This window comes from Pterocles gutturalis, unplaced genomic scaffold, assembly GCF_000699245.1.
Source record: "Pterocles gutturalis isolate BGI_N339 unplaced genomic scaffold, ASM69924v1 scaffold44847, whole genome shotgun sequence".
In the NCBI taxonomy this organism is placed as follows: domain Eukaryota; kingdom Metazoa; phylum Chordata; class Aves; order Pterocliformes; family Pteroclidae; genus Pterocles; species Pterocles gutturalis.
Genome location: NW_010114589.1, coordinates 792 through 13,634, shown reverse-complemented (window position 1 = coordinate 13,634; position 12,843 = coordinate 792). Strand labels below are relative to the sequence as shown.

At 36.9% G+C, this 12,843-nt stretch overlaps 1 protein-coding gene across 1 annotated transcript; it reads right to left on the bottom strand.

The window, feature by feature from the left end:
- Positions 1–1,721: 1,721 nt before the first annotated feature.
- On the bottom strand, positions 1,722–11,105 carry GBAS (glioblastoma amplified sequence). Its single transcript, XM_010074861.1, has 9 exons — positions 10,946–11,105; positions 10,822–10,867; positions 7,880–7,974; positions 5,858–5,928; positions 5,327–5,467; positions 4,870–4,901; positions 3,882–3,976; positions 2,964–3,047; positions 1,722–2,166 (listed from the first exon to the last, which is right to left on the bottom strand). The coding sequence occupies exons 1-9, from the start codon at positions 11,103–11,105 to the stop codon at positions 2,102–2,104; spliced, it is 789 nt and encodes a 262-aa protein (XP_010073163.1). The 3' UTR covers positions 1,722–2,101.
- Between the last annotated feature and the right edge of the window lie 1,738 nt (positions 11,106–12,843).

Sequence of the window (12,843 nt, the reverse complement as noted above, 5' to 3'; positions counted from 1 at the left end):
GACTGAAGAGACTCGTACCGTACAATGTCATGCTGCAGAACATCCAGTTATTCCTCAGATTTCTTATTCAGGCAAAACTTCACGGTCCTTGAACAAGAGCTCTGCCTGACTGAATTTAATTCCTAGTGCTCCTGGCTGAAGGTAAGAAACACGGATTGCACCAGAACTCACAAAACTCCAAAAATGCTTTTTGCCTGTTGTCTCTGACTGAGATTGCTGGTTATGAGGGGTAAGTTATAAGAACAATTCCTTATAACTTCCAATAAGAAGTTTGTTATAAATGTAAATAAGAAACATGGGAGGCTACTGGGAGAAATAACAAGGACTGGAAGCTGATGCTGTCATCCTTTTTTTCCTTTTGCAGCTAAAGAGTCCAAAGTCTGGAAAAAATGACAGCCCCAGGTGACAGTACTGCTTGTGACTGATTTTCAAGAAGGAGTAGCTGAAATTACGTACTTGGCCCATTGGGTAAGCCAAGCTGACAGCTTTAAGCTAATATAATACAAAATGTTACACAGTAAAATCCCATAATCACTTGACAACAGGAGGAAAATATGAAAACAGACAAGAATCAGATCAAATATTGACTTTGTTCAAGATGAAATTCAAGCGAAGGCAAGAGTGCAGTGTATTTCTCATGGGAAGAAAAGAAGAAATCAGACGCGAAAAAGTAAGCATCATTTGTGAAGAAAAATAAAAAGGAAAAATTTTGTATTTATCACCACAGCACTTATGACCTCTAGAACACTTAGCCAAATGGGATGTAATGGAGATATTGTGAATTCAGTTTGGAGAAGGAGGGCAGACTACTGGGAAATGCTGTCCCTGACACAGAGAAGTGGTACTGGCCAAGCTGGAATATTCTATGCAGTTACTCAGATTTTCCATAATACACACTGCAAGATGGCAGAAAACACAGGTGGTGCAATACATATAAGGTGCCAGTAAAATGTGAAAATTTAAAGGATTTTATTGACCGTTATGTTCTTCCTGAAAACTCACTGAAATGTACAAACAGGACATTCAGTAAGTGATTTGTACATTCTGTATGGTACTGATTCTTGTAGCCACTTTAAAAAGAAAATATTATTTTCACTTACAGGATGTTCACATCACTGCAGACACCAAAAGTGTTGATACATTCTAGTCTAAAAGTGAAACCAAAACAGAACTGGACATAATGGTACACTGCTTTATGCCAATCCTATTGACTCAACATGCGGCAGTTTCACACATCAATTCATATAGGTACCTACTGTACAGTTAGTGAAACACCCGACCAAGCATATGTCTGAAGTCATGACTGCTTATTAAATTAAACCCCTTTTCCTAGACTTCCAAGTTATTTGTAGAGATAAACGTATTTAACTGAACTCGATTCCCTGCAGGATATTCAGACAACTATGTTGTGTCAGTTATCTCTTTGAAAACCGTAGGTCATATTTCACAAAATTAATTTCAGGTGTAGATATCTACACAAATGTGCGATTAGTTTCAACAGGCTTCAGAGTCCTTGCAAAACAGAATGCCCTATTTTCTGTCGATAAGCTATTGCCTGACAAACTGTATCATCCTCAATTAGCGACTGCCTCTTTGTAAATTTAGAGGTACTTACTGTTTTCAGGTCTGCTAGAAAAGCTAGGTGTATTTCAGAGCTGCTAGGGCTTCAGAGCTTTGAATGTCAAAACTCCCACGCTTGTTTTTAAAATCTGCAGTCATTATAATCCTACACAAAGGCGACAACACCTCTAAAACTCCATTCTGTTTCTGTTACTGAACACTGGGCATTGTCTATGTAGCACAAGGTATTAAATACTGTATTCCATACTGAACCTGAGGAGCTGTCTCACAGAGGAACTCATTATAAGTCTTTGTACTGGTTTTAAATTAACCAACCTTTTAATTATGGTCCTACATTTCTTTTTTTACTGGTACAATCCTTAGGGCAAAAGACTGTTAGATTCTAAAGAAAAGAGGTCTCTTTTATAAGCTCAATACAGTACTTTTATATTTCAGACTATGATATACAATGTATACCATAAATTAGTTTAAGACAAATACTTGTCACTTTATCTATGTAGGCACAAGTACATCAGTGACTTTACTGAAGCGGAGAAATCTTCAATGGTATCATGATTCTGGACTCCATTTCCTGAATAAGGGGCACTGAAAAAAATTGAGACAGGGTTTAATTTCACTAACACAGATCGTTAGCAGTTCTGCACACTCAATTAGAACAGATATTACTGTCTTCAAATTACTCTCCTAGCTAGTGCATGTCAAGTCACCAGTAACCACCAACATTCCTGTAACTAGAGTAGTTTTGAGAACAAATGATTTTTAAATATAATCTGTCTGTTCCTTTGAAAACAATTATTTGTATTCCTTCTCACCAAAATGAAAGTTATCTTACATTTTTCTGGTATATTTCCTTTGAAATGCACCCTATGGAACCAAAATCTGACATGCTTAGCATACTTTTGTGAGTTTTGTTATGAAAACTATCTTTGATCTCGAAGATCTCCTTGCTTCTAGTTCCAAAGTCTAAATTCCCTTTTCAAAGGAATGCATTTAAGAAGGCTCCCTTATTTCATGAAATATTAGAGGTAATAATTTAATATGAATATAAATTTCACTACTGGCTCCCTAAATTTTTGGACACAAACTTAAGCATTTACACAAATCTGTTCTACAGGAGAGGTGCTTGAATAAAAATTTACTAAGAATGTAGCAATTTTTTAGCAATTAGGCAACTTTTCCAAATTTGTACAATCAATTGCAAAATTGACCTGACAGCTTAGTGAAATGTCCCTCCTTTCCCTCACAGTAGAAAAACTGACACACAGACACACGCACACACCAGAGATGGAAAACTTTTTGTCATTGTGCAATGTACTGAAGAACAAAAATGATGACATGCACCAAAGTCCACCTCCAGCATTCCAATGAAGTTAATAGGTTACCTGTGTAATAGACGAGCTCATCCCAGCCAGGTTTATGCCACGCAGCATTCCTTATATCTTCTCTGGTTTGGAGATCTTTGTAAGCTGGTGAGGGAAAAGAACAAGCACAAAGCTTAGAAGTAACTCCTTTTCCTTCTATACATTAATAGCTCCCTTAGAAGTATTCTAGTGCTTTAGGAGGCTGCAAACACTGGGAAGGAAAAAAGCCAGAAGTTCTTCTCCACAAAAAGGAAAAGCTCCCAAACCAACGCAAACAGAAGGAACTGGGGAAGAGAGAGAATGTCTTAGACACAGGTAAGACAGATAATGGAACAGAGTACAGTTCTACATGAGTGGTGTCAGATTTCTAATGCTGGAATGTAATATTCTGAATTGTTGAGATATGAAGATAATGCTGCATTATTTTATAAAATAAATATTAGACAGTGAGTTTTTTCAAGTTGAAACAATCCTAACGTGAAAAGTAGCTACGCATTTATAGTGACTAGCACACAGAGAAAGCAAAACCATTGTGATGTAGTAACGTAAATAAATGCTTGACTTTCTTTTTTGTAGGTGTGGTATATGTGATGCTTGAAACTAAACTGTAAAAGCCTGACTTCAGCACGAAGGGGGATGGAGAAAGGAGATGGTGGGACATGGCTTGTCATGCTTATGTTACTGAAAGCAAACAAGTAGTCCCTAATAAGAAAGGGCCATGAGAAACTGGTGATGGAAACATATTCACTTCTCCTTGCTTGTTTGAGAAATAGTTACCTACACAAAAGTTAAGAAAATCAACATTGCTGGTGTAAAACAAAAAAAGCCTCTTAGGGCATTCCTTTGCCTTCTGTAAAAACCTTGTCTTCTGGGCAAAGTACACTGTCTGTTAGAGGCTGATTCAGCAAGAAAAAAAGCAGAGAGCACAAACAAATTTACCCCAGAGGTGATGAACCATATACAGCTGTCCAATTTGTGAGAAAAATCCTCCAACTGCTTCATTATTATCCTGGCGGAAACGAATTGCACGAGCCCTAGAGAAGAGCAAAGCAGACATTAAAAACAGCAGATCTGGGTAGGAAATAAGTGATAATTCAAAGGAAAGCTATGTAGCTGTGCTATGCAACACTTCACAATTTGGTGTGTGAGTAAGATCAGTATCTCTCTTAACTACAAATCTGTTGCATCTTCTAAAAGAGATTGGCTACCACTATAGATATGCCTATTTTATAAAAATTCTAAATTCAATTTACTTTATTCAAATTACTGTAATTAAATGAATTACATAGATGATAATGACACGTCTAACAATCCAAGTCCTCACATATGTCACATGAGTTGAAGATACTCCAAATTATTTAACTATCAACCATTAGAGTAAATTGAAAGCAACACATACTGGTTTTAAGCAAGACAAAATCAGAAGCATATACTCCAGAGAAGACTGTCTCAAATGCTTTTAACCTATATATTAAAATACAAATGTGCTGCTCAACAGCTTTTCAAGAAGTAACTTGAATTTAAAAGAGCCAATACTTAGGCCATTTAAACTAAAAGTCAGTCAGCTTCTAGTGGTGTTGTGGAAGTTGTGAAAGATCAACAGTCTCAAGGCGTTAACCGCCACCCTTCACTGAGCAGTGATTTCTGCTGAAAATAAATAGCTTCTGCTTTATTACATCAAACTAAAAGGGTTATGTGAAGGAAAGCCAAACCACAGAGCCCACAATGTTGTCTGCACACAGAATTCATCTTTCTTTCCTCAAGGGATAAATTAAGGGTCAAAGATCTTACAAGCTGCGTAACTACAGAAGCAGGCCATTAACTGGATGACTGAAATGCTTTGATACCATTCTGCCACCTCCACTTCATGATTTTTAAACATACAACTCTCAAAACAGGAGAACACAAGTGCCAAAGCAACACTTACCAGTAATTTCCCCACTCAATCATTGTTCCGGGCTACAAAAACAAAACAGATTGTTAAAACTGTAATTTAAAGAAAGTTAGAATATTTGGAAAGTTTTCACAACATTTACCTATGGAAAACACAATTTATTAACAAAATCACTTCCTTCAAGTGATAAGCATATTATAATCATCTGTAACTACTCTCTTTACTTAGTGTATTACTTCTTAGTCATATGCCTGAAGTTTCCTTCACATGAAAACACAGGGTTTTCAGCCCTGCAGATATTAGTATCTTGTTAGAACCTGCCTTCATGTTGGACCCCACACTTTGAGAGCAACAGTGACTCAGACATCAGCTTTGATAAGAACCAGATTTTTAAGATGAGGTCTGTCTTCCATCTACATTGTATAAACATGCTTTGAGTATTTTACAACAGCACAGAGCTTAAAAAATAAAAAGATAAATTTAAACTTACTCTAAGTTGATAGGATCTCAGTTCATAAATATTAGGCCCCTCCCTGGGAACAGGTTCATTCCAGAAACTAAACTCCAACAATAACTGGTTCTTGCGCGAGAGAAGCATGTTACCTCTTTCTTTGCGAAACTCTGTGAATTCCTAAAAAACAATGTGATCACGGTCAAACTTTGTACTACGTTTCAACAACAAAAGCCAGCATACCATATGGTGGCTTAAATTTTTTTTTAATGCTATCTTGGGCATTTTGGGACATTGAAATCCTTTACATTGTAAAGGCATCTAAATTCCCCTGGCGTATTTGAAAATTTGAACTGGCATGGTTACACAACCCTAAGTGTATTGAAGTATTCAGGTATTAAACCTCAGTATTCCTGAATATGAGAATAAACCCTTTTCCAAAGAAGTTTCTAAGTTTGTACAGGAAACGATGAGATATTGAAGCAAAAGTGGGTATCCAAACATGCAGTTTTTTGCTCTGACGATTCTTTGAGTAAAATAACCAATTCTAACAAAATCAATGAATTTTACCTTATTTTGACGGAGTTTATTCATGACCTCATTGAGAGCTGGATAGCCTCCCTCATATCTCCACAGATGTACTGAAACAGAAAAACGGAAGCTTCTTCAGGGATGCCACAGACTAGCACTAAATCTTATGGATTATCACAGTACAAAATGCTCCTCATACTAGAGAATGACACAAAAACAGAAGTCAGGCAATAGGTCAAAAATTGATTTCCTTTAAAGAAAGCACTACATATTTTATCATCCTAAGAATAATGAAATTATTTGCTTTTTGAAAGGGGTTCTCTTGAAAATTTACAATCTACTCTGAGGATAACAGGGAAATTTCTGAAAGGACTTTTTGTTGCCATGCTAGTATGATGTGATGACTTTACCTGACTGTAGTTGAAAATGAGATTCAATTTAAGAGGATGACTTAATTCCAAAAACGTGTTTTATACCAATTTCATCTGAGTGCAGTAGAGGGGTAGATTTTTTTAGTTCAGAAATTACTCAAGCACAAAGAGCAACACACTTTCTGTAGACATGAAAAATGATGCAAATGTTATTTTTGAGGTAAACATTGCATTTAAAAAAGCAGAAGATATCTGAACATGCTAGAATTGTTAAATTTGCTAGGATTTCCCCCATAAAAACAATTTCAGAACAGGTATCTACATTTGAGTTTTTTCAAAGCATTCCCTCTTTAATAAATCACAATAAATCAATTTAATAAATCATAACAAGATTAATTTACAAGAACTTAATATAGCAAGGCAACAATATTTCACCTCAAAGAGTCCCAAACACTATTTTCTCTCCTCAAATGCAGTCCTTTCCTTTCCTAAGAGAGCGAACTGGAGGCTATCTAAGGCATTTCGCTATGATAGCAGATTCATCCAGTGCGCCTGCTTCTGCTGTCTTATCCCCAGGGCAAATTTGATATATCCAGCTAATATTAACACAGCCCGGGCACAAGTACTGAACAAGTCCAAACCCCTATAATCTGCTTTATTACGTTGCTAGAACTGTTGCAATAATATTTTCAAGGCAGACTACAGATGCAATCACAGATACAGTCTGTGTTAACAAGTTAAAAAAGCAATGAATGAGACTTGGCTAAGATATTCTCATTTCAGTTGTCTTCATTCCCCAGTTTCCCTTCAACTTTTGGAATTGTTTCTCAGACATTGTTTGGTTTATCTACTGTTATTTCTTTGCATTTGTTCAGGTCAATATTGCAATATGCTGCGAATGCAGGAAAAATTAATGTGTATATGAGTATAATTTTCAATAACAAAGCAATGACATTGATACTAGCATAGGTCTAACAATGGAGCTACGTAACAAACTGCACAACAAAGATCAGTATACCATTGTATTCACGGCTTCCCATTCCTTCCATTTCTCAGAACCCAGGAAATTTTTCAGGTCTTCTCTCTACACTAGACTCTTTGTAGCTACCTCTGCAGCAGCTCTTCAGTAATTTCTAGTTCCAATATGTTTTGAATCTGCTAGTTAGGCAGTATCCATGAACAGAAATTTTTACTTTCCTCTAGTAAAGGCCGAACTTATTGTTGAGTTTACAATGCAATCATTTTTTTCAGATGGTGTGAATGACATGCATTTCATTGTCATATGAAATGATAATAAAAGTCTGAGTAAAGCTTTTATAGTGGCCAATGAAAGATAAACTCTGTCTTTGTAAGCCTTTGCCTTTACCCTAAATATTCACAAACATGATCTGTGCCTGTAAAGTATTACAGGAGCACATTTTACAAGCATTTCCCAAAACTGCTGGAAAACATAAAAGTGTATTAACAATAGGACAAATTTTAAGAATTAATGCTTTACTGTCAAACTCAACAAGACAAAAAGCAAGCACTGTAAATGTTAATACGACTACTGATAATAGATGCACACACACCCTCGCTGTATACATTGCTACAGGTTTACTGTCAACAGAGATGATTCAAAGAGAAGAAACCTGCCAAACACACGTTTCGCTTGTATGGTTTTACATTCTGTTGTACTTCTATCTCCTACCAGCCTGATCTTGCTCTCCGTACCACGTGTTCCAAGTCCCCACCAGTGCACATGGGTAGTGTTTTTCTTCATGAATCTTTGGCAGCACCTCTTGACTTGAAAACAAGGAATACAGACACTATGTTGCATTTCCTTCAGGGAGGCTACAGTTGAGATGTATAACAAATCACCACACGGTTATCATTATGGTATGAAAATTCACAAGCTCTACTTTTCAGAGGAGAAAGCTGAAATACAAAAATCTGCTATACAGGGGAAAGATAGCTACAACACTATGAAAAATTAAGGTAAGTGTTATAATTTCTCAGACTGTCATACAAATATACAGCATGGTAGAATTCTTTCGATGCAATAAGTCATGTCTATCACCTCAAAGGTTATCCAACACATTAGGAAAGGAAGTATCAGGGTGTCTCCCAGAAAATACAGCCTAACCATATGGGTGATTTGCTTTAGGAAAAGCTTTTCTTTATCAAAGTGGGTAGAATATACAAAAATAGGAAAGGACAGTCTTCTGTACCAGTTACAATGCTGTTAATTCTGTTGAGCTGAATGAATAAAAATAAGTATTTTGATAGATTAAATGTTGACTGTACTTAAGAGTATGCAGCCTTATTGCCTTCTACCATTTCACAAAGTGGTCTTAGTTTGAGGCAACTTACCCATTCAAGCATACAGTGAAACTGGCTTAAAAATACCTCCAACACAAAATTGCTGTTTGACTACCTCCAGTATTTCTAACATTTTTTCAAACTTTAAAAGTGGCCTACATTAGCCCTAGGAATTTAGTTTTACCGATTGCTGACTCAGTTAAGACAGCTTTAATTGTGCTGTACTTTGATTATTAATAAGTCAATTAGTCTGGTTGAACTTTGCCTTTTAATATTTTTCCCTGAATAATTACCCCTCTTACTCAGTTTGGCTCATAGGCAATGAGTCTCTGCACAATACCAAATAATCGGAAGTAGGCTAGTCCTGGGCTGAGAGTCACTAGGTATCAGTTTTTCTCTCGATTCTGCCATTGACTTTCTAGACAACCTTGAGCAAATCCCATTATCAATTTTTACCTCAAGATTTCCCACTACATAGTGTAAATAATACAACAGAATGACTCTCCAAGGATGTTTTCAAGGATGTTTCACCATCAGTTCATTTTTGCAAAGCATAATAAGATCCTAGAAAGGCAGCTTAAAATAAGAATGCTCAATTATTCTTACAATAACCCTAAAATATCTTTTGATGGAAATTACAGAAAAAAACCTCACAGAATGCCTTATGAACACCATCTTTTTCCTTTTTAAAAATAACTGTTCCTAATTCTTCAGAAGGGGTCATTAACTACAGTGATTCATTAAGTACTCTCCTTACTGTCTTCATTACATTATTTATTTATTAATACATGATGACTAATCCTTATTCTGATGTGATACAGCATAAGGAATTAACCTATTCATCTTTAATTTAGGGAGAGGAAGGAGGGAAGTTCAGAGGGGCTTAGGTTTTTTTTATTACTCCATTCTTAAGTTTTCTCCTTCCCTGGAATAGACTTGCTTTGGTTTGGAAAAAGTAAACCTAACCACACATACTTAATCCGACTGCTGTCAGAACTTTCTTTACTATTGTCTCTTTCCTTGGGAAGAGAAAAAAAAAAAGAAAAAAAAGCCTCTCCTTTCACTTGACATTTAGGTAGCTCCTGAGGTAACAGAGAGAAGTGGTTCCCTGTCTTGTATAATCGGACATGTTTATATTAAGCTTTTAAACAGCAAGCTGCCTGAATGCTAACTGTGCTTCTCTGTGTATATATATTTTTTTTTAAACAAAAAAGCTAAAAATACCTTATGACTGAATGTTATTCTAGTGGATTTATATGTTTGCATAGCAAGGAAAACAGCTCTGAATTATCTAGCCCCATTTCAAAGCTGAACACATGAAGGCAGAGAGATGTTAGATGTACAGCAAACCAGTAACACTCGAGGACATGAGCTGGGAGTTGTGAACTTCTTCCCCACTCTCCAGCCCAGCTGCTATTCTCACCAATACACCACACTTAAAAAACTGATTGCAGCAGGGTATCGTTATGCTAGGAATGTTTCATTTAACTGACAACATTGATCACTGCCAGTGAGGAAGCACTGCTGCTTTGAAACATGTGAGGGTCACTACATTTCCAACTTTAAACATTCAGTTCTTGAAAGGGCAGTTGTTCTGGCTCCAGAGGAGTGATTATGTAGGCAGAATAGGACTAATATTTCTGCAATTTCATCCTTAAATTAGTAAATTTAAAATGTTACTATTCATACATTTTTATAAAGCTACAACATTTTGGAAAATCCCTAACAGTACTGCTCCCTTTGTAGGATATCACCCCAATGCAAAGATCCAAGGGTTTGCACAGCTCTTTGAGAGCAAATCTCAGTAACACCACTTTTGTAGAAGGAAGAGAAAGTCAATGCCTGGGTTTTTAAAATGTCCTCGAAGTTATACTTAACATTAATACTGGCATATAGTTTTACTTACCAGTGATCTCTCCCTTTCCTTCCTGTATGCAGACAATAACCACCCTCAACAAATTCCTACACGGCAGCTGGAGTGGGACATGCTAGAATACCAGCATCTACCCACGTTGACCAGCAATTGTAAGACAGCTAAGGGAAGGGGGAGAGCTGTTCCAACAAACATCACTCATGTTTTCACAAAAAGCATCATCCTAAATTGCAGCTTAGGAAACCGACACCTCCAAGAGGGAAGGCAGGGGCTGAACTGAGTAAAGTATCTTTCGCCATCTCTCTCCAGTAACAATAGGATCTATTTAACACTGTACCCAAAAAATAAAAGCGGAATTTTTCCACCTCCCCTCTAAATAATGATATTTGCCAATTTTGAGAACAGCTTGTGATCAAATCAAGATGTCTAAAATGTGAAAACATAATACGCACACTTACCAAAGCTTGTTGTAGGCGTCTAGACATTCTGGTTTTACATTGTGAACTGAAACAACAACATTACGTGAGAAATGCAGAAACAGAATAAGGAACTGGTAAAGTTAAATATAAAAATATCACTCACTCTGTAGTTTATACAGACTGCTGGTCTCTCTTTTGGCTAGAAGGTTGGAGTGAGCATCTTTCCTTGGATCGACTTTGCGAACAAATAGCGATTTTAACCAACTGTCTTCACGAGGTCTGCTAGCTGAAGATACCAGCCCCCTACATATTAACAAGTACATTATACTGTCACTGAGCGTGTCTTGGAAATGCCCACAACACAGGGAAGACTGGCACAATCAAGTTTAATGCAAACAGTATCACAACACACAGTTAACATACACGACTGTTACAAAAACTTTCCACTGAGCCCCTTCCTAGCAAGGAAAAGGGAATTCCTTCCTCACTGAGATTTACCTTCTCACAAACCATTTTACTAGATACACAGCAGTCAACCATGCCCTGTCCACTTTTATTTTTTCTGCACATGGCAGGTAATGGCTGGCTGGCTGCTTTTGCTGCCTATTTATATTCTTTTTCATCAAGTGTCTTTGCTCAAGAAGCTTGGGTCTGTCCTGATGTACACAGACATGAGTGAAAAAGAGCAAAAAGACAGTGTGCATAAGGAAAAATGTGTACAGTGTGAACAGGAGAGTAACTACCATATGCTCCTATGTTGCTTAAACATAGCTCTAAAAAAGGAAAAGTTAGATAGCACATCTTTCAAGAGAAAAAAAAATAATGAAAGTCTAATTTGTGAAAAATTACGAGTGGCAGGAAACAAAAAGCCTGCAAATATTTCAATTCCAAATTCTGGCAACTGTACTTTGCAGGGGTACAGATCCACATTCTTTGTACAACACTCACAACTTCCCTTTCTTTGAAACAGCAGAATTTCACTGTCTTTTTTAATCTAGTCTTTATGCAGTTTCTGCAAGTACACTTCCAAAATAATACCACTTCCCTTTACACTGCAGAGTACACACAACTTCACAATTGATAACTGAGCTTTTTAAAAATTATGTTAAATTAATTATACTTCTATTTTCCAGCTGACAGAAGACACCTCAATCACAAAAACCTGCACAGAAGAACAAGAGAGCAGATGTATTTAATGGATTCTCTAGAATGTGTAACAGGGAATCCCAAGCTCCAATGTTTTTTCTTCTTTCTCATAAGAAGCACTTCCAATTTGCCTCTTTTTGACATAGGGTTTCTGCTGAAATACTGAAATATCTGACATACTAAAAATGGGGCACTACAGCTAGAAATTTAAACCTTTTCCTGCCTCAAAAGTCAACTTTTCACCCTTAATTACTGCCTAGGAGGTGCAGAAAAGAGCCATCAGTCTTCAGCTATAAAGCTGCCTTCCAGATAGCAAAAGTCTGTGACAATAATTCATTTTTTAAAGAAAATCTCAGCTTTCTCTGGGAAAAGTATCTTCACGAACATGCCTTTCCCTATTACACAAAAGCAGTTCACACTAGCTGTGTTTTTCAACAACCAACCTTTTAGTCCCCCTGTCTGAAAATAACATAATTAACTGGTTCACCCCGTGGAAGCAGGACAGAGGAAAGGAAGAGTAGTTCATAGCAGGGAAACAATAACAACGAGAACAACTACAGCTGAGATGACCTTCAATGTTAAGAAGCAATTGGCAAATACCTTATTGATATATTTATTGAAATCAGTCCCTTCTTTGGCCCTAGGCAAACACACAAACACATTACTGTGCTGAAAGCTAAGCAGCTATTCCCTGCTACGAGCATGTAAAAAGGCATTCCATGATAAGGTTGTTGCTAGAAGAGAGTGCATACATCTATCTGCCTGGAGTGCACTTATCTCCGATCTCAGCTGGAGGAGGAGAGACACAGGTGACTGCAGTTGTGTTGTCACATCTACATCAGGTGCCACAGGAACACAAGCTGTCCCAGACGACAGGGGGTAAACCCCACCTAATAACCATGCACATAAAATCTC